General features: G+C 47.7%; 1 protein-coding gene across 1 annotated transcript in view; it reads left to right on the top strand.

Moving 5' to 3' along the window:
• The window catches only part of FXR2 (FMR1 autosomal homolog 2), a 28,040-nt gene extending 9,531 nt beyond the window's left edge, over positions 1-18,509 (top strand). The window contains exons 3-17 of the mRNA XM_002747956.6: positions 182-275; positions 2,337-2,408; positions 2,512-2,660; positions 3,373-3,466; positions 4,888-5,004; positions 12,355-12,525; positions 14,673-14,751; positions 15,086-15,195; positions 15,430-15,516; positions 15,779-16,001; positions 16,216-16,413; positions 16,500-16,700; positions 16,795-16,890; positions 17,079-17,179; positions 17,816-18,509. Of these exons, the coding sequence (XP_002748002.2) occupies positions 182-275; positions 2,337-2,408; positions 2,512-2,660; positions 3,373-3,466; positions 4,888-5,004; positions 12,355-12,525; positions 14,673-14,751; positions 15,086-15,195; positions 15,430-15,516; positions 15,779-16,001; positions 16,216-16,413; positions 16,500-16,700; positions 16,795-16,890; positions 17,079-17,179; positions 17,816-17,911 (1,888 nt within the window). The 3' untranslated portion in view covers positions 17,912-18,509. The remainder of the gene's footprint in view (positions 1-181; positions 276-2,336; positions 2,409-2,511; positions 2,661-3,372; positions 3,467-4,887; positions 5,005-12,354; positions 12,526-14,672; positions 14,752-15,085; positions 15,196-15,429; positions 15,517-15,778; positions 16,002-16,215; positions 16,414-16,499; positions 16,701-16,794; positions 16,891-17,078; positions 17,180-17,815) is intronic.
• The last annotated feature ends 569 nt before the right edge of the window (positions 18,510-19,078 follow it).

The following is a 19,078-nucleotide window of genomic DNA, read 5'->3' as shown; positions in this document are numbered from 1 at the left end:
TGACCCAGTATTTAGAGTCTAGAAAGAGATGGAAGACACCACTATGGAGGAGGGCCTGGGATTTAGTCTCTAATTATCCAGAAAGGTGGAAATTGCCCAGCTGAGGCAATAACCCCTTTGTAAAGAAATGGGCAACCATATCAGTCTGAGTAGCTTTTTTATATTACTGTTTCTCTTACAGCTGGCAAAGTGAGAGACAGATTCCTTTTGGAGATGTCCGGCTACCACCTCCAGCTGACTATAATAAGGAAATCACAGAAGGGGATGAAGTGGAGGTAAGGGCTGTGGAGTACAACCCTTTCTAAATGCTACTTTTCCCTAGGATTCTAGACTTCCCTCTGGTTGGTTCATGTTCCTTTCTCCCCAACTAAGCCATATCTAGCTATGTAGCCTATGGAAATGTAAAATGCAACAGTTTCCCTTTCATTACTGTCGTGATTAGCCAGACTTTCAGGGAGATCCCATTTTAGGGGATTTACCTTCCATTTGTGGTAACAGCATCTAAAATCCAGTGCCCTCTTAGTTTTTTTGTTTTGTTGTTTTGAGACAGAGTCTCACTGTTGCCCAGGCTGGAGTGCAGTGGCACGATCTTGGCCCACTGCAACCTCCGCCTCCCAGGTTCAAGCAGTTCTTCCACCTCAGACTCCCAAGGAGCTGGGATTACAGGCACCTGCCATCATTCTCAGCTAACTCGTAGAAATGGGTTTTTACCATGTTGGCCAGGCTGGTCTTGAACTCAGGTAATCTGCCTGCCTTGGCCTCCCAAAGTGCTGGGATTACAGACATGAACCACCATGCCCTACTGTCCTCTGATTTTTAATTAGTTCCTTCCTCCGATTTCCCATATCCTTGGTTTAAGATGCATCCTGAGTATTTTCTTGTGGTTTTTTTTGAGACAAGTTTTCGTTCCTTTTTTTTTTTTTTTTTTTGAGACAGAGTTTTGCTCTTATTACTCAGGCTGGAGTGCAGGGGTACCATCTCAGTTCACCGCAACCTCTACCTCTTGTGCTTAAGAGATCCTCCCTCCCAAAGTGCTGAGGTTCAAGCGATTCCCATCTCAGCCTCCCAAGAAGCTGGGATTAGAGGCATGCGCCACCACCACCACCGGCTAATTTTGCCTTTTTGGTAGAGATGGAGTTTCTCCATGTTGGTCAGGTTGGTCTTGAACTCTCAATTTCAGGTGATTTGCCCACCTCAGCCTCCCAAAGTGCTGGGATTACAGATGTGAGCCACCACGACCAGCCAAGTATTCTTTTCCTTTTTCTTTTTTTTGAGGCAGAGCCTGGCTCTATCGCCTAGGCTGGAGTGCAGTGGTGCAATTTCAGCTCACTGCCACCTCCACCTCCTGGGTTCAAGCAATTCTCCTGCCTCAGCCTCCTGAGTAGCTGAGATTACACTCACCTGCCACCATGCCTGACTAATTTTTTGCATTTTCAGTAGAGATGGGGTTTATGTTGGTCAGCCTGTTCTCCAACTCCCAACCTCAGTTGATCCGCCCACTTTAGCCTCCCAAAGTGCTGAGATTATAGGCATGAGACACTGCACCCAACCCTCTGGCCAAGTTTTCATTCTGTTGCCCATGCCACAGTGCAGTGGTGTAATTACAGCTTAGTGTAATTTTGACCTCCCAGGCTCAAGTGATCCTCCAACCTCAGCCTCTTGCTTAGTTAGGACTACAGGCATGCACTACAACTGCCTCTTTTTTTTCTTTTTGAGACAGGGTCTTGCTCTGTCACTCAGGTTGGAGTGCAGTGATGTGATCTTGGCTCACTGCAACTCTGCATCCTAAGTTCAAGGGATTCTCCTGCCTCAGCCACCTGAGTAGCTGGGAGTACAGGCATGTGCCACCATACCTGGCTAATTTTTGTATTTTTAGTAGAGGTGGAGTTTTACTGTGTTAGCCAGGCTGATCTTGAACTCATGACCTCAGGTGATCCGCCTGCCTCCACCTCCCAAAGTGCTGGGATTACAGGCATGAGCCACCCTGCTCAGCCTCTCTTTCTTTCTTTTTTTTTTTGGTAGGGATGGGGTCTCACTATGTTGTCTAGACTGTTCTTGAACTCCTGTGCTTAAGATTCTCCCACCTCGGCCTCCCAAAGTGCTGAGATTATAAGTGTGAGCCACTGTGCCCAGCAGCCCGAAATATCTTAATGCTTATTCTATTCTTTATGTTGCCCAGGCTGGTTTTGAACTCCTCGGCATAAGCAGTCCTTTGGCTTCGGCCTCCCAAAGTGCTGAGATTACAGGCGTGAGCCACCGCGCCCAGCCTTCTTATCTTTCTTCTTGATGCTTTTGGATGGTCTTCAATATCTCTTTGATTCTCTACTTTTCTTTAGGTTTATTCCCGAGCCAATGAACAGGAACCTTGTGGCTGGTGGCTGGCCCGGGTGCGGATGATGAAGGGAGATGTGAGTGAATGGGAATGCCTTTGGAACACTACTGAAACAAATATTTTATTAATAGAAAGTTGCTCAGGTCATCCACAACTTCTCCTTTTTTACCGTATACCAGTTCTATGTCATTGAATATGCTGCCTGTGATGCCACCTACAATGAAATTGTTACCTTGGAGCGACTTCGGCCAGTTAATCCCAATCCCCTTGCAACCAAAGGCAGCTTCTTCAAGGTTACCATGGCTGTGCCCGAGGATCTGAGAGAGGCGTGAGTGTTAAGGATGGTGGGAACGAGGGCCCTCTTGACAGTCCTAATCTCTGGCTTGATTTCTCCCAGACCTCACTCCCACTTTGCAGTTTTCTCTGTTGTTCCCCTGGCCCTCTAGAACCCTTCTTGCTAAGAAGACACTCAGTTCCTTTATTTTTCCATCCTTGTTCTTTAACTGTGGTCCCTCTTTTTTTTTTTTTTTGAGACGGAGTTTCGCTCTTGTTACCCAGGCTGGAGTGCAATGGCGCGATCTCGGCTCACCGCAACCTCCGCCTCCTGAGTTCAGGCAATTCTCCTGCCTCAGCCTCCTGAGTAGCTGGGATTACAGGCACGCACCACCATGCCCAGCTAATTTTTTGTATTTTTAGTAGAGATGGGGTTTCATCATGTTGACCAGGATGGTCTCGATCTCTTGACCTCGTGATCCACCCGCCTCAGCCTCCCAAAGTGCTGGGATTACAGACTAGAGCCACCACGCCTGGCCCCTCTTCTTTTCTGAGCCCTGCTCTTTCTTCTCTGAATTTTTTTTTTTTAAATAGAGACAGGGTCTCACTATGTTGCCCATGCTAGTCTTAAACTTGTGGCCTTAAGTGATCATCCTGCCCTAGCCTCCCAAAGTGCTAGGATTATAGGCTCAAGCCACCATGCCCAACCTCCCCTGAATTCTTCACTCTTCTGCATTCTGCCCTCTGAGTACTTTTTTTCTCTGCAGCTGCTCCAATGAAAACGTCCATAAAGAGTTCAAGAAAGCCCTGGGAGCCAACTGCATCTTTCTCAACATCACAAATAGTGAGCTCTTCATTCTGGTGAGTTTATTCTGCCTGAATTTCTTTTCTTTTTTTCTTTTTTTTTTGAGACCAAGTCTCACTTTGTCACCCAGGCTGGAGTGTGGTGGCTCCATCTCTGTTCACTGCAACCTCTGCTGCCCTGGTTCAAGTGATTCTCCTGCCTCAGTCTCCCAAGTAGCTGGGATTACAGGCTCCTGCCACTGTGCCCAGATAATTTTTGTATTTTTAGTAGAGATGGGTTTTCACCATCTTGGCCAGGCTGTTCTTGAACTCCTGACCTCATGATCCACCCGCCAAAGTGTTGGGATTACAGGTGTGAGCCACCTCGCCCAGCCTATTTTGCCTGAATTTCACACAAGCCCTTTGAACATTTTTTCCCCCTTTTAACCCCTATGCAGAAAGGGAAGGGCTTAAATGTGCTTACATTTATTTGTCAGAGAGGACTTTATTTTTCCTGATTCCTAGAGGCCCAGGTAGCCTTACCTTTCTTTAGTTTTCCTCATGTATGAGCTTTTTTAAAAACATGATAATCCTGTTGCCATCTGGGTTGGGGAACCTCTCTTGATATTTGGACTTTCAAAAAGTATATAGCTCTCACCTTACAGTTGCTCCTTGCTTTCTATTTTTATTTTTATTTTACTTATTTATTTATACATTTTTTGAGATGACGTTTCGCTGTTGTTGCCCAGGCTGGAGTGCAGTGGTGCGATCTCAGCTCACCGCGACTTCTGCCTCCCGGGTTCAAGAGATTCTCCTGTCTCAACCTCCCAAGTAGCTGGGATTACAGGCATATGCCACCATGCCTGGCTAATTTTGTATTTTTAGTAGAGACGGGGTTTCTCCATGTTGGTCAGGCTGGTCTTGAGCTCCTGACCTCAGGTAATCTGTCTGCTTCTGCCTCCCAAAGTGCTTGGATTATAAGCGTGAGCCACTGCACCTGTCCTGCTCTTTGTTTTCTCTCTAAAACCACTTTCCTTTGGTACCCCGATAATGAGCCTTTGTGGGACTCCCCCTTCCTAGCTTCATTTCTTTTTGTTTTGTTTTGTGACAGAGTCTTGCCCTGTCATCCAGGCTGGAGTGCAATGGCATATTCTCTCAGCTCACTGCAACCTCTGCCTCCCGGGTTTAAGCGATTCTCCTGCCTCAGCCTCCTAAGCAGCTGGGATTACAGGCCCATGGCACTACACCTTGCTAATTTTTGTATTTTTAGTAGAGTTGGGGTTTCACCATGTTGGTCAGGCTGGTCTCAGACTCCTGACCTTGTGATCTACCTGCGTTTGTCTCCAAAGTGCTGGGATTACAGGCGTGCGCCACTGCGCCTGGCCTCCTAGTTTAATTTCTTAACCCTTTTCCAGGGATTTAGGACTGATTCCTGGTCCCTGCCTCTCCTGCAGTATTCCAAGCCAGTTTTCGTGACTTTCCCATTGGTTTCCTCCTAGTCAACCACAGAAGCCCCTGTGAAGCGGGCATCTCTGCTGGGTGATATGCATTTCCGAAGCCTGCGCACCAAACTATTACTAATGTCCCGCAATGAAGAAGCTACCAAGCACCTAGAGGTAATTGTTAGCTCCTTTTCCTCCTGCTGAAGGGTATTGTCTTCCTCTCTTCCTACCCTGTCTTCCACCCATGCTCTTGTGTTTACAGGATAAAGAGTTTTTTACTGGGCAATTAAACGTGGGTCAGCTATTTTATCTCAGACTCCTCCAGATGACAGAGCTCTGTCATGTCATAGTGAAATTATTTTCAAATTTCTTTTAGCCAAATTATTTTTTTAAGACAGAGTCTTGCTGTGTTGCCTAGGCTGGAGTGCAATCTTGGCTCACTGCAACCTCCACCTTCCGGGTTTAAGCTGTTCTCATGCCTCAGCCTTCTGAGTTGCTGGGATTACAGGCGTGGACCACCGTACTCTGCTAAGTTTTATGTTTTTAGAGGAGATGGGGTTTCTCCATGTTACCCATGCTGGTCTCAAACTCCTGGCCTCATGTGATTCACCCATCTTGTCCTCCCAAAGTGCTAGGATTACAGGCGTGAGCGCCACACCTGGCCGATGGTACCCTCTTCGATGAAGTGAAATGTTACTTGGAAGCACAGTGCATAAAATGAATCAGAGCAGCTCTGTCTAAAAGTGGAAAGGGGGCATGACTCTTACTTCTACCAATACCCCTAAATCACCTCTGGAAACCAAACTGCTCTGCAGGATATATTTGAGAACCATTTGGTTTAAAAAAAAAAAAAAAAAAAGAAATATGAATGTCATTTGAATATGAGGTAGACATTTAAAAAAGAGAGAGAACTAGCCGGGCGCGGTGGCTCACACCTGTAATCCCAGCACTTTGGGAGGCCGAGGCGGGTGGATCATGAGGTCAAGAGATCGACACCATCCTGGTCAGCGTGGTGAAACCCCGTCTCTACTAAAAATACAAAAAATTACTTGGGCATGGTGGCGCTTGCCTGTAATCCCAGCTACTCAGGAGGCTGAGGCAGGAGAATTGCCTGAATCCAGGAGGCGGAGGTTGCGGTGAGCCGAGATCGCGCCATTGCACTCCAGCCTGGGTAACAAGAGCGAAACTCCGTCTCAAAAAAAAAAAAGAGAGAGAACCATTTGGACAATGGGAAACCACTGGACTTGGAATGCTAAGTCTTGTCATATAATTGTCTTTTGGCAAATACATTTCATTACACTGAGATTTATCTTCTTCCTCTGTGACAGTGAGGTCAGTAGGCTAGATTGTTTCTTTTTAAAAAATTTTATATTTAATTTTTTTCCTATTGGTTCATTCTCACAACTTAATAGATAAACTAGAACATTTCTTTTTTTCATTTTTTTTTTTTTAAGATGGAGTTTCTCTCTTGTTGCCCAGGCTGGAATGCAGTGGTGCAATCTCGGCTCACTGTTGGAACCTCTGCCTCCTGGGTTCAAGCCATTCTCCTGCCTCAGACTCCCAAGTAGCTGGGGTTACAGGCGTGTACCACCACACCCTGCTAATTTTTGTGTTTTTTTAGTGGGGACAAGGTTTTGCCACATTGGCCAAGCTGGTCTCAAACTCCTGACCTCAGGTGATCTGCCCACCTTGGCCTCCCAAAGTGCTGGCATTATAGGAGTGAACGACTGCTCCCCGCCTCATTTTTTTCCCCTTTGAGACAGGGTCTCACTCCCATTACCCAAGCTGGAGTAACATGGCTCATTGCAGACTTGACTTCCTAGGTTCAGGTGATTCTCCCACCTCTCCCTCCATAGTAGTTGGGATTACATGTGTGCGCCACCATGCCCAGCAATTTTTTTTTTATTTTTAGAGGGAGTTTCACTCTGTTGCCCAGACTGGAGTGCAGTGGCACAATCTTGGCTCACTGCAACCTTTGCCTCCCCGGTTCTAGTGATTCTCCTGCCTCAGCCTACCAAGTAGCTGGAGTTACAGGTGTCAAGCACCACACCCAGCTAATTTATATATATATATATATATATATATATATATATATATATATTTTTTTTTTTTTTTTTTTTAAATTTTTATTATCATTATTTTTTATTTTAAAGACAGAGTTTCACCCTGTTAGCCAGGATGGTCTTGATCTCCTGACCTTGTGATCTGCCCGTCTTGGCCTCCCAAAGTGCTGGGATTACAGGCTTAAGCCACCACGCCTGGTAATTTTTGTATTTTTAGTAGAGATAGGGTTTCACCATGTTTTCCAGGCTGGTCTCAAGGTCCCGACCTCAAGTGATCTGCACCTTGGCCTCCCAAAGTGCTGAGATTATTGGCATGAGCCTCCGTGCCCAGCCTTGCTGTGTTGCCCAGGCTGAATGTAGTGGCATGATCTTGGCTCACTGCAACCTCCGCCTCCTGAGTTCAAGCAATTCTCCCGCCTTAGCCTCCCAAGTAGCTGGGATTACAGGCACCTGCAACCATGCCCGTCTAGTTTTTGTATTTTTAATAGAGACAGGGTTTCACTATGTTGGCCAGGCTGGTCTCACACTGCTGACCTCAGGTGATCCACCACCTCCCAGAGTGCTAGGATTACATGCGTGAGCCACCGCACCTGGCCAGTATTTTGTATTTTTAATAGATATGCGATTTCGCCATATTGCCCAGGCTGGTCTTGAACTTCTAGGCTCACTCTTGAACTTCTAGGCTCACTGCTAGAATTACAGGTGTGAGCCACCACACCCAGCCTAAATATTTCTTTTTTAGGCAGGGGTAGTGGCTCACACCTATAATCCCAGCACTTGAGTGCTTTGGGAGGCCGAGGTGGGTGAATCACCTGAGGTTGGGAGTTCGAGACCAGCCTGGCCAGCATGGTGAAACCCCATCTTTACTAAAAAGATAAAAATTAATTAATGGGGCATAGTGGCGGATGCCTATAATTCCAGCTACTCGTGAGGTTGAGGCAGGAGAATTGCTTGAACCCAGGAAGTGAAGGTTGTGGTGAGCTGAGATTGCGCCATTTCATTACAGCCTGGGTAACAAGAGAAAAACTCAATCTCACAAAAAAAAAAAAGAATTTTTACTTTTTTATTTTGTGAGATAGCATCTCTTGTCACCCAGGCTGGAGTGCAATGGTACTATCTTGACTTATTGCAACCTCTACCTCCCAGGTTCAAGCAATTATTCTGCCTCAGCCTCAAGAGTAACTGGCTTTACAGGCATGCACCACTACACCCAGCTAATTTTTATATTTTTGGTAGAGACGGGGTTTCAACATGTGGTCAGGCTGGTCTCGAACTCTGGATCTCAGGTGATTTGCCCACCTTGACCTCCCAGAGTCCTGAGATTATAGGCGTGAGCCACCATGCCTGGCCTGACTAGAGTATTTCTATGATATCTTTTTGAATTCTGACATCTTAAAACTATCAGATTCCCTTTTTCCTTGGTGTTATACTATTCTAAGTGAATAGGGTGTGTGTGTTTGAATATCCATTTCCATTTATCAAGTGAATTGATCTTGTTGGGCAGCTTTTCTCTGCACCTTTGCAAATTCTGGGTCATGATAATCTTTGGCTTCTTCAGGGATCCTGCTCAGGATTCCTGGTACTAGTGGGTAAAAGCTTACCATTACCCTCAGATGATGCAAACTTTATTTTTTGTTTTGGGAAGGAGTCTCGCTCTGTTGTCCAGGCTGGAGTGTAGTGGAGCAATCTGCAATCTCCACCTCCCAGGCTCAAGTGATGATAAGTGATCTTCCCACCTCAGCCATTGGGTAGGTGGGATTACAGGTGCAAGCCACCACACCCGGCTATTTTTTTTTTTTTTTTGAGACAGAGTTTTCCTCTGTGTCACCCAGGCTGAAGTGCAATGGCACAATCTTGGCTTACTGCAACCTCCCTGTAATTCTTTTGCCTCAGCCTCCCAAGTAGCTGGGATTATAGGCTCATGCCACCAAGTCTGGCTAATTTTTACTTTTTCAGTAGAGACGGGGTTTCACCATGTTGCCCAGGCTGGTTTTGAACTCCTGACCGCAGGTGATCCACCTGCCTCAGCCTCTGAAAGTACTGGGATTACAGGCGTGAGCCACCACACCCGGCCTGATACAAACTTTTATCTGCTTCAGTTTCCAATGTGTAGGTTTTCTGATTGACAAAAGGTAGAATATTTAGCTGTCCTAGGACTTACTCTATTGATCTGTCTGGTAAAGTGTACCAAATAAACTAAACATAGCCATAGGTGCAGTCTTTTTTTGTTTGTTTAATTTTATATTAACTTAAAAAATAGAGATAGGGTTTTGCTGTGTTGGCCAGCATGGTCTTGAACCCTTGGTCTCAATCAGTCCTCCTACCTCAGCCTCCCAAAGTGCTAGGGTTACAGGCATGACCCACACTACACCCAGCTGCAAAGATTTAAGAACAGGGACATGTGAGGCCGGGCACGGTGGCTCACGCCTGTAATCGCAGCACTTTGGGAGGCCAAGGCGGGCAGATCACGAGGTCAGGAGATCAAGACAATCCAGGCCAACTTGGTAAAACCCCGTATCTACAAAAAAAAAAAAAAAAAGAATGAACAGGGACATGTATTTGTTGTTGTTTTTTCAGAGTTTTGCTCTTGTTGCCCAGACTGGAATTCAGTGGCATGATCTCGGCTCACTGCAACCTCCATCTCTCAGGTTCAAGTGATTCACCTAACTCAGCCTCCCGAGTGGTGGAATTACAGGTGCTACAACAGAGTGCCTCGATCTGGTGCCTAGGCTGGAGTGCAGTGGCGTGATCTTGGCTAACTGCAGTCTCCATCTCCCGGGCTCAAGCACTTCTCCTCCCTCAGCCTCCCAAGTAGCTGGGATTACACGTATATGCCACCATGTCCAGCTAGTATTTGTAATTTTAGTAGAGTCAGGGTTTCACCACGTTGGCCACGCTGGTCTCAAACTTTTGACCTCAAGTGATCTGCCCACCTTGGCCTCCCAAAGTGCTGAGATTACAAGCGTGATCCACAGTGCTGGTCCCATGCCCTTGTTTTTTGAGATCTTGTGGCTGGGCGTGTGGCTCACGAGAGCCTGTAATCTCAGCACATTGGGAGGCCAAGGTGGGCAGATCGGTTGATCTCAGGGGTTTGAAACCAGTGTGGCCAACATGGTGAAACCTTGTCTGTACTAAAAATATAAAAATTAGCCAGCAATGGTGTCACTTGCCTGTAATTCCAGCTACTTGGGAGGCTAAGGCAGGAGAATCACTTGAACCTGGGAGGCGGAAATTGCAGTGAGGGGAGATTGTGCCAGTGAACTCCAGCCTGGGTGACACACCCCATCTCAAGAAAAAAAAAAAAAAAAAAAAAGGAAAACCCAGCTGCTCTGTGAGCTTACCTAGAAGATGCTTATAAATCATTGTAGATCTCTTCCCCTCCCTTCCTAAGGCAGCAACTCAACTTAGTTTCTTTCATTTTATTATTATTATTATTATTATTTTGGAGACCGAGTCTCACTCTGTAGCCAGGTGCCAGGCTGGAGCGCAGTGGTGTGATCTTGGCTCACTGCAACTTCTACCTCCCAGATTCAAGCAATTCTCCTGCCTCAGCCTCCCGAATAGCTGGGACTACAAGCGCACGCCACCATGCCCAGCTAATTTCTTTTGGATTCTTTAGTAGAAACAGGGTTTCACCATATTGACCAGGATGGTCTCGATCTCTTGACCTCGTAATCCGCTTGCCTTGGCCTCCCAAAGTGCTGGGATTATAGGCATAAGCCACTGCACCTGGCCTCAACTTAGTTTCTTTTTCTAACTTTTTCTTCTTGCCTGGTATAAATCCTTGCTATAATTCAGTCCTATCCAACTTGGAAGTAGAAGTAGTGTATTGCAATCTAGGAATGTCTCCTTTTCAGGTGTTTTTTTTTTTTTTTTTTTTTAAGATGGAGTTTTGCTCTTGTTGCTCAGGCTAGAGTGCAATGATGCAGTCTGGGCTCACCACAACCTCTGCCTCCCGGCTTCAAATGATTCTCTTGCTTCAGCCTCCCAAGTAGCTGGGATTTCAGGAATGTGCCACCACACCTGACTAGTTTTGTATTTTTAATAGAGGCGGGGTTTTACCATGTTGGTCAGGCTGGTCTCAAACTCCTGACCCTAGGTGATCCACCTGCCTTGGCCTCCCAAAGTGCTGGGATTACAGCCATGAGCCACTATACCCGGCCTCTTTTTTTTTTTTTTTTGAGATGGAGTTTTGCTCTTGTTGCACAGGCTTGAGTACAGTCGCACTATCTTGGCTCACCACAACCTCTGCCTCCCAGGTTCAAGTGATTCTCTTGCCTCAGCCTCCCGAGTAACTTGGATTACAGGCATGTGCCACCACACCTGGCTAATTTTGTATTTTTAGTAGAGACGGGGTTTCTCCATGTTGGTCAGACTGGCCTTGAACTCCCAACCTCAGGTGATCCACCTGCCTCAGCCTCCCAAAGTGCTGGGATTACAGGTGTGAGCCACCGCATCCAGCCCAGATATTTTTAAAGAAAAAAGATTTTTTGAGACGGAGTTTTGCTCTTGTTACCCAGGCTGGAGTGCAATGGCATGATCTCGGCCCACCGCAACCTCCGCCTCCAGGGTTCAGGCAATTCTCCTGCCTCAGCCTCCTGAGTAGCTGGGATTACAGGCACACGTCACCATGCCCAGCTAATTTTTTCTATTTGGTGCTTACAACATGGGATTCAGTCTTCTAAAACCTTTCCTTTCTTCCTACCCCTGAATCCAGGGGTTCCTCTAAGGACTGATTGAGAAATGAAGTGAAAGTATGATGTTCTGTAGGCATGTTTTCTGTTTTTCTTAACCTCTTGGCTTTTTACTTAAGTTGTTAGGTTTTATTTGGGGATGAGTTGATACTCGTTTGGTTAAGGTAAGAGTTCCTTACATTTGCATGTACCTTGTGAGAAGTACTTTCACAACAGCCATGTCTAATCCTCTTGCTAGTTTTGAGAATAAGATAAATTGGATATAATCTCTTAGCAGATGACACCAGAGGCAGAGTGTGTTTTGTTTAGGATCATATACACAGACGTTTGTTAGGGCCAAATCTAGAACTTTGGTGGGTCCCAGTCCAAACTCTGCCCTCATTACCTTCCCTCCCCCTATAAACCATTGGTATTTGGAAGGTAGGAGTGGAATTAAAAGTTCCTGACCTTGGTGGGGCGTGGTGGCTCACGCCTGTAATCCCAGCACTTTGGGAGGCTGAGGTGGTGGATCACCTGAGGTCATCCACTAGATCAAATCACTATACTCCATCCAGCCTGGGTGACAGAGCGAGACTCCATCTCAAAAAAAAAAAAAAAAGTTCCTGACCTTTCCACATAGGTCATGGTGGTCAGCAGACTCTAGAGTGGTTTTGGCTTTCTATTATATCATACATTTTTCCTTATTTAAGTTAGGCAAAGGGTCATGTGCCTGGGACTGTGTTCTGAGATTCTACCACCATGATTCCTACAGTGACTTTTCTTTTCAGACAAGCAAGCAGTTGGCAGCAGCCTTCCAGGAGGAGTTCACAGTTCGAGAGGACCTGATGGGACTGGCAATTGGGACTCACGGTGCCAATATCCAGCAGGCCCGAAAAGTACCTGGAGTGACAGCCATTGAGTTGGGTGAAGAGACTTGCACTTTCCGCATCTATGGGGAGGTCAGCAAAGGATCTCTTTATTCTGGGTCTCTTAGGGAATAGGGGGAAGAGAGGCCAAAGTAGAAAGCAAGCCTCAGGCTGGGCACAGTGGCTCACATCTGTAATCTCAGCACTTTGGGAGGTCAAAGGAGGATCAGTTGAGCCTAGGAGTTTGAGACCAGTCTGTGCAATATAGAGAGACCCAATCTCTATAAAAATTTTTAAATTACCTGGAAGTGGTGGTGTATACCTATAGTCCCAGCTACTCGGAAAGCTGAAGTGGGAAGATGGAAAAGAGAATCACTTCAGCCCAGGAGTTTGAGACCAATCTGGGCAACATAGACCCTGTCTTTACCCTCCCCCAAAAAACCACACACAAAAAACCTGAGCATGGTGGCATGCACTTGTGGCCCCAGCTACTTGGCTACTTGGGAGGCCAAGGCAGGGGAAGTACTTGAGCCTGTGAAGTTGAGGCTGCAGTGCACTGTGATGGTCCCCCTGAACTAACCTGGGCAACAAAGTCAATAGAGTGAGACCAAAAAATAGAAAAAAAAAAAAAAAAAAATAGGCCGGGCACATTGGTTCATACCTGTAATCCTAGCACTTTGGGAGGCCGAGGCAGGCAGATCATCTGAGGTCGGGAGTTCAAGGCCAGCCTGATCAACATGGAGAAACTCCATCTCTACTGAAAATACAAAAAATAGCCGGGTGTGGTGGTTCACACCTGTCATCCCAGCACTTTGGGAGGCTAAGGCAGGTGGATCACAAGGTCAGGAGTTCAAGATCCACCTGGCCAACATGGTGAAACCCTGGCTCTACTAAAGATACAAAAAACTAGCTGGGTGTGGTAGCACATGCCTGTAGTCCCAGCTACTTGGGAGGCTGAGGCAGGAGAATCGCTTGAACCGGAGAAGTGGAGGTTGCAGTGAGCCAAGATTGCACCACTGCACTCACTCCTGGACAACAGAGTGAGACCCTGTCTACAAAAAAATACAAAAAATTAGCTGGGTGTGGTGGCACATGCCTGTAGTCCCAGCTACTTGGGAGGCTGAGGCAGGAGAATTGCTTGAACCCAGGAGGCGGAGGTTTTAGTGAGCTGAGATTGTGCCATTGCACTCCACGCTGGGTGACAAGAGTGAAACTCCATCTCAAAAAAAAAAAAAAAAAAAAGACCAGATCTCTATGTTGCCCAAGTTGGTCTTAACTCTTGGCCTCAAGCAATCCTCCCTTCTTGGCCTCCCAAATTGTTGAGATTACAGGTGTCAGCCACTGTGCCTGGCCAAGGTCCTCTGTTTTTTTTTTTTTTTAGACAGAGTCTTACTCTGTCACCTAGGCTGGAGTGCAGTGGCACAATATTGGCTCACTGCAACCTCTGCCTCCCAGGTTCAAGCAATTCTTCTGCCTCAGCCTCTCAAGTAGCTGGGATTACAGGCATGTGCCACCATGCCTGGCTAAGTTTTGTATTTTTCATAGAGACGGGGTTTCACCATGTTTTGTTTTTTGAAGTTATTCATTTAATTTGTTTAATTCATTTTTTTTTTTTTTTTTTGAGACAGAGTCTAAACTCCCTCTGTTGCCCAGGCTGGAGTGCAGTGGCGCAATTTTTTGAGACCGAATTTCACTCTTGTCGCTTAGGCTGGAGTGCAGTGGTATGATCTTGGCTCACTGCAAGGTCTGCCTCCTGGGTTCAAGTGATTCTCCTGCCTCAGCCTCTCGAGTAGCTGGGATTACAGGCATGAGTCACCATGGCCAGCTAAGTTTTGTATTTTTAGTAGAGATGGGGTTTCACCATGTTAGCCAGGTGAACTTGAACTCCTGACCTCAGGTGATCCACCCTCCTTTGCCTTGGAAAGTGCTGGGATTACATGAGTGAGCCACCACACACGGCCCGCAATCTCAATTTACTGCAGCCTCTGCCTCCTGTGTTCAAGAAATCTGCCTCAGCCTCCCAAGTAGCTGGGATTACAGATGTGAGCCACCATGCTTGGCTGATTTTTGTATTTTTAGTAGAGATGGGGTTTCACCGTATCACCCAGGCTGGTCTTGAACTCCTGACCTCAACTCATCCGCCTGCCTCAGCCTCCCAAAGTGCTGGGATTACAGGAATGAGCCACTGCTCCCAGCTGGTCTTCTGATGCAGTAACAGCTCCCCACTGTTCTTCCTTTAGACTCCTGAGGCTTGCCGACAGGCCCGAAGCTACCTTGAGTTTTCTGAGGACTCAGTGCAAGTGCCCAGGAACCTGGTTGGTGAGTTGGTGGTGTGTATATACTGTTAGAGGTCAGAATTGAGATTCTCTATAGTGATTCTGAGCTTGTATCCAAGGATTGGCACCTCCCTATGGACTCCCAATTTCACAAGGATAGAGAAAACAGTCTGTAATGGGAGTGATAAAAATGAAAGAATAAGTTTCTAGGGATCATAATATTTTGTCCTGTAAAAGCACATCAGAAACCTAGAAGCAGGAGAATGAAGTAAATGGAACCCATATAGAGAAAGAAAATGAGGTTGGAAGACGTTTTATCAATTTTATTATTTCCTCAAAAAAAAAAAAAGGTTTAATTCCTCCTTTACCTATTCCAGGCAAAGTGATTGGAAAAAACGGGAAAGTAATCCAGGAGATTGTGGATAAATCTGGTGTGGTGAGGGTTCGAGTGGAAGGTGATAATGACAAGAAGAACCCCAGGGAGGAGGTACGGGTACGGGACAACTGGGCATAGAAATTGGTTTCCAGAAGTAAATGGGATTGTCCTCTGAGGGCTGGGATAAGTTCTTTGAGAGGGTGGAATACAGAAACTTGTTTAACCCTAGTAGATTTAGAACCCAGAATGATCCCACTGGGCAGGTTCCCCTTGGAGACTGGGCAGGGTCAATCCTCCCATTTCATTTTCCTTTCTGATCCATTGTTTCTGCCCTCTGCTCTCCAGGGAATGGTTCCCTTCATCTTTGTTGGCACCCGAGAGAACATCAGCAATGCCCAGGCTCTGCTGGAGTATCACCTCTCCTACCTGCAGGTACCCAGGCCAGGAGAGAAAAGCTCTAGGGGTGGAAAGGGGACTCAGACTGCTGTAGGGATAAACTCAGGAATTTTGGTGCCCTGTTTCTCTGTGTAGAACAGAAAACATTTGTGGAAATTCGGGGCTTCTGGTTTAGCCAGTTATCTTCCTTCTCCTTACATTCCTGAGAGATTAGATATAGAGAGGGACAGTCAGGGTGGAGAAGCATGAAGTAAGGCACTGATTGTATTTCTCCTTCTCATATCTTCTACCCAACCAGGAGGTAGAGCAGCTTCGCTTGGAAAGGCTGCAAATTGATGAGCAGCTTCGGCAGATTGGGCTGGGCTTTCGCCCTCCTGGGAGTGGGCGGGGCAGCGGTGGCAGTGACAAGGCTGGATATAGCACTGATGAGAGCTCCTCCTCCTCCCTCCATGCGACTCGAACCTATGGGGGCAGCTATGGGGGCCGGGGCCGTGGCCGGAGGACAGGCGGTGCTGCCTATGGTGAGACAGCTATGGGAACAGGAGGCAAGGAGTGGCGGGGCTTGTGGGTAGGGGCAGAGGTCTGGATGGAAGTTTGGGGAAATTTGTAATGGAGATGAAGAGGTGATTGGCTGGGGGACTTGTGAGTAAGAAGGAGAATTCTTCCAACTTGGGGAATGTGATGGATCTTGGAGTGGGATGAATGGCCCTGAATAAACCCCACTGTGTTCTTCAGGCCCCAGCTCAGATGTGTCTACAGCTTCTGAGACTGAGTCAGAGAAGAGAGAGGAGCCCAACAGAGCTGGGCCTGGCGACAGGGATCCCCCAACCCGAGGGGAAGAAAGCCGGAGGCGGCCGATTGGGGGACGGGGAAGAGGACCCCCACCTGCCCCCCGACCCACTTCAAGATATAATTCTTCATCTATTAGTTCAGGTACCAGACAGCTGTGTTCATGAATATGGGCCAAAAGGAAAGATGATGGGTACCTAACTGCCAACTCCTCTTCTTTCTCTGACCAGTGCTGAAGGATCCAGACAGTAATCCCTACAGCCTATTGGACACATCTGAACCAGAGCCCCCGGTTGATTCAGAGCCTGGGGAACCCCCCCCAGCAAGTGCCAGGCGCCGTCGCTCCCGCCGCCGCCGCACTGATGAAGACAGGACCATCATAGATGGAGGCCTGGAATCAGATGGGCCCAACATGACAGAGAATGGCCTGGGTGAGGGTGTGCCTGGGATCTGGAAAATTAGAGATGGGTAAGAATTGAGGGTGGGAGGTTGGATGTGTGACTCTGGTTTTTCCCTACCCTACAGAAGACGAATCAAGACCCCAACGTCGTAATCGCAGCCGCCGCCGCCGTAACCGTGGTAATCGGACTGATGGTTCTATCAGTGGAGACCGCCAACCAGGTCAGCCAACTTTGGACACCAGAATTCTTCCTCAGAGCTGAGAGAATGGGATACTTCCTACCCTGTGAAAATCAGGGGTTCGGGTTCAGTGGGTATCTTGGGCTGGCTACCAGAATTCCATCTTTTTTTTTTCTTTTGTAATTTTCATGGCAAACTATCTCAAAGTCTTAATGTCCTGCCTTCCCTAGTGACTGTGGCTGACTATATCTCACGAGCAGAGTCTCAGAGCCGCCAGCGGCCACCCCTGGAACGCACTAAACCCTCAGAGGACTCTCTTTCAGGACAGAAGGTAGGCAGGCAAGATGTGGTTTACTCTATCATTTTTTTTTATTATTATGGGGCAGGGGGTGCACAAAATTTCACAAAGAAATTTACCGAGGCTGGGGGTGGTGGCTCACGCCTGTAATCACAGCACTTTGGGAGGCTGAGGCGGGTGGATCACCTGAGGGTGTGAGTTCGAGATCAGCCTGACCAACATGGAGAAACCCTGTCTCTACTAAAAAATACTAAATTAGCTGGGTGTGGTGGTGCATGGCTATAATCCCAGCTACTTGGGAGGATGAGGCAGGAAAATGGCTTGAACCAGGGAGGCAGTGGGTGCTGTGAGCTGAGATTGCGCCATTGCACTCCAGCCTGGACAACAAGAGCGAAACTCTGTCTCAAAAGAAAAAAGAAATCTGTTACTGAATTGCAGAGGCAGTTGTGTCTGATGGAGTTTAGAATAGTGTCAACTTCGAATGGGATAGAGAGGATTATGTAGTTCACATTTTCTGGATCCCAAGTAAGAGAGACTGGATCATGGGATCAAGGAACCAACCTCTGGATCACCAGATGCCAGGAGTGCTTGGATGGTAGGAAATGTCCCTCACCTGAGTTTCTGCTCACCGTGTGCTTGATTTTGTTTTCTTTCCCACTTGCTTCTCAGGGTGACTCTGTCAGCAAGCTTCCTAAGGGCCCCTCGGAGAATGGGGAGCTCTCTGCCCCCTTGGAGTTGGGTAGTATGGTGAATGGGGTTTCATAAAACCTCCAGCCTGCATCCCTCCCTTCTCCATCTCGCTTGCTGCCCAACACCATGGCCCTCACAGGCCCAACTGACCTGCGCTGGAGCTGCTCTTATCTAGGGGGGAGGGGGGTGGCACAGCAGCTTGGGTACCCCCCAACCTCCAGGAGCTAGTGGAGGGGTGTGTAACAGGGTCATACCCCCTCCCTCTTGTCCACCCTACCCCCAGGGTAAGGGGAGCCTCTCTCCCCCATCAGACTGGATGTGCCTTTATCCTCTAATGCCCCAATCTCTCTCTGAACACCCCCATTCTCCACCTGTTGGTGGGGGGGTGCTCCTTGACCCACCCAGATTTGACCGTTCAGGGGGCCTCCCCTGCTATCCCTCCTCCCATCCTGTACCCCCCATTTCTGGGGCCTCATCACTGTGGAAGACGGGGATAGTAAGAGATAAGTGGGTGGGAGGCACGGGGAAGGTTTTGGAGTAGAACCAGGGGTGTATATGAAGGGGGGTGACAAGGTCCCCAGGGGGAGGGGACCGACCTTGTCTGGTGGATGAGAAGGCGTATTTATTTTTCACTGTACAGTATTTAAAAAGAGAATAAAAAAATCCAAATGGCTCTGTGGCTCCTGTGCCGCCTTTGTCCCCAGTTTGGTCCATCTGTTTCTTTAGGACTGACCTGCCCTAGCCCCTGGCTCATTTTCTTTTCCTCCATACCTGATTTCTCATTGTCTCTTGTCCCAAAGATGGTCTGTCTTCTGGGAATTTCTGACATTCTTAAACTCCCCAGGTCCAGGTACTCGCTCCTGGTCCAGAGGGGAGGGGGTCTTGTGCCTTATTGCTTCTCTCCTCCCCCAAGTTTGCTGGTAGAGGGAGTTGGGCCACTCCTATACCCTGAGTCATGGCACAGGCTAGGCAGGGCTGCTCAGAGCTGGAGCTGTTCCTGCTAGAAGCTGGGAGCCAAGGCAGGCTGCTTAATCCGATTACCTGAAGCCTGGGGCTTGGGCTGGGCCTTGGCAAGAGGGGAGCAGGGTTCCCTCACAGCAGCCTCTGAAAGCCTGGTGTCCAGCCTTCTTTCCTTGCTGGTGTTCTGATCTGGCTCTAAGCTTTTTCTCCAGCATGCACACCACAGACCTCTCAACTCGGGGGCGTTGTCCTGGGTTTCCTGGCTGCCCCTTCATGACTTGG

Source organism: Callithrix jacchus, chromosome 5 (assembly GCF_049354715.1).
Source record: "Callithrix jacchus isolate 240 chromosome 5, calJac240_pri, whole genome shotgun sequence".
Taxonomy (NCBI): Eukaryota; Metazoa; Chordata; class Mammalia; order Primates; family Cebidae; genus Callithrix; species Callithrix jacchus.
The sequence above is the reverse complement of the archived record's forward strand: the minus strand, read 5'-3'. Positions and strand labels throughout refer to the sequence as shown.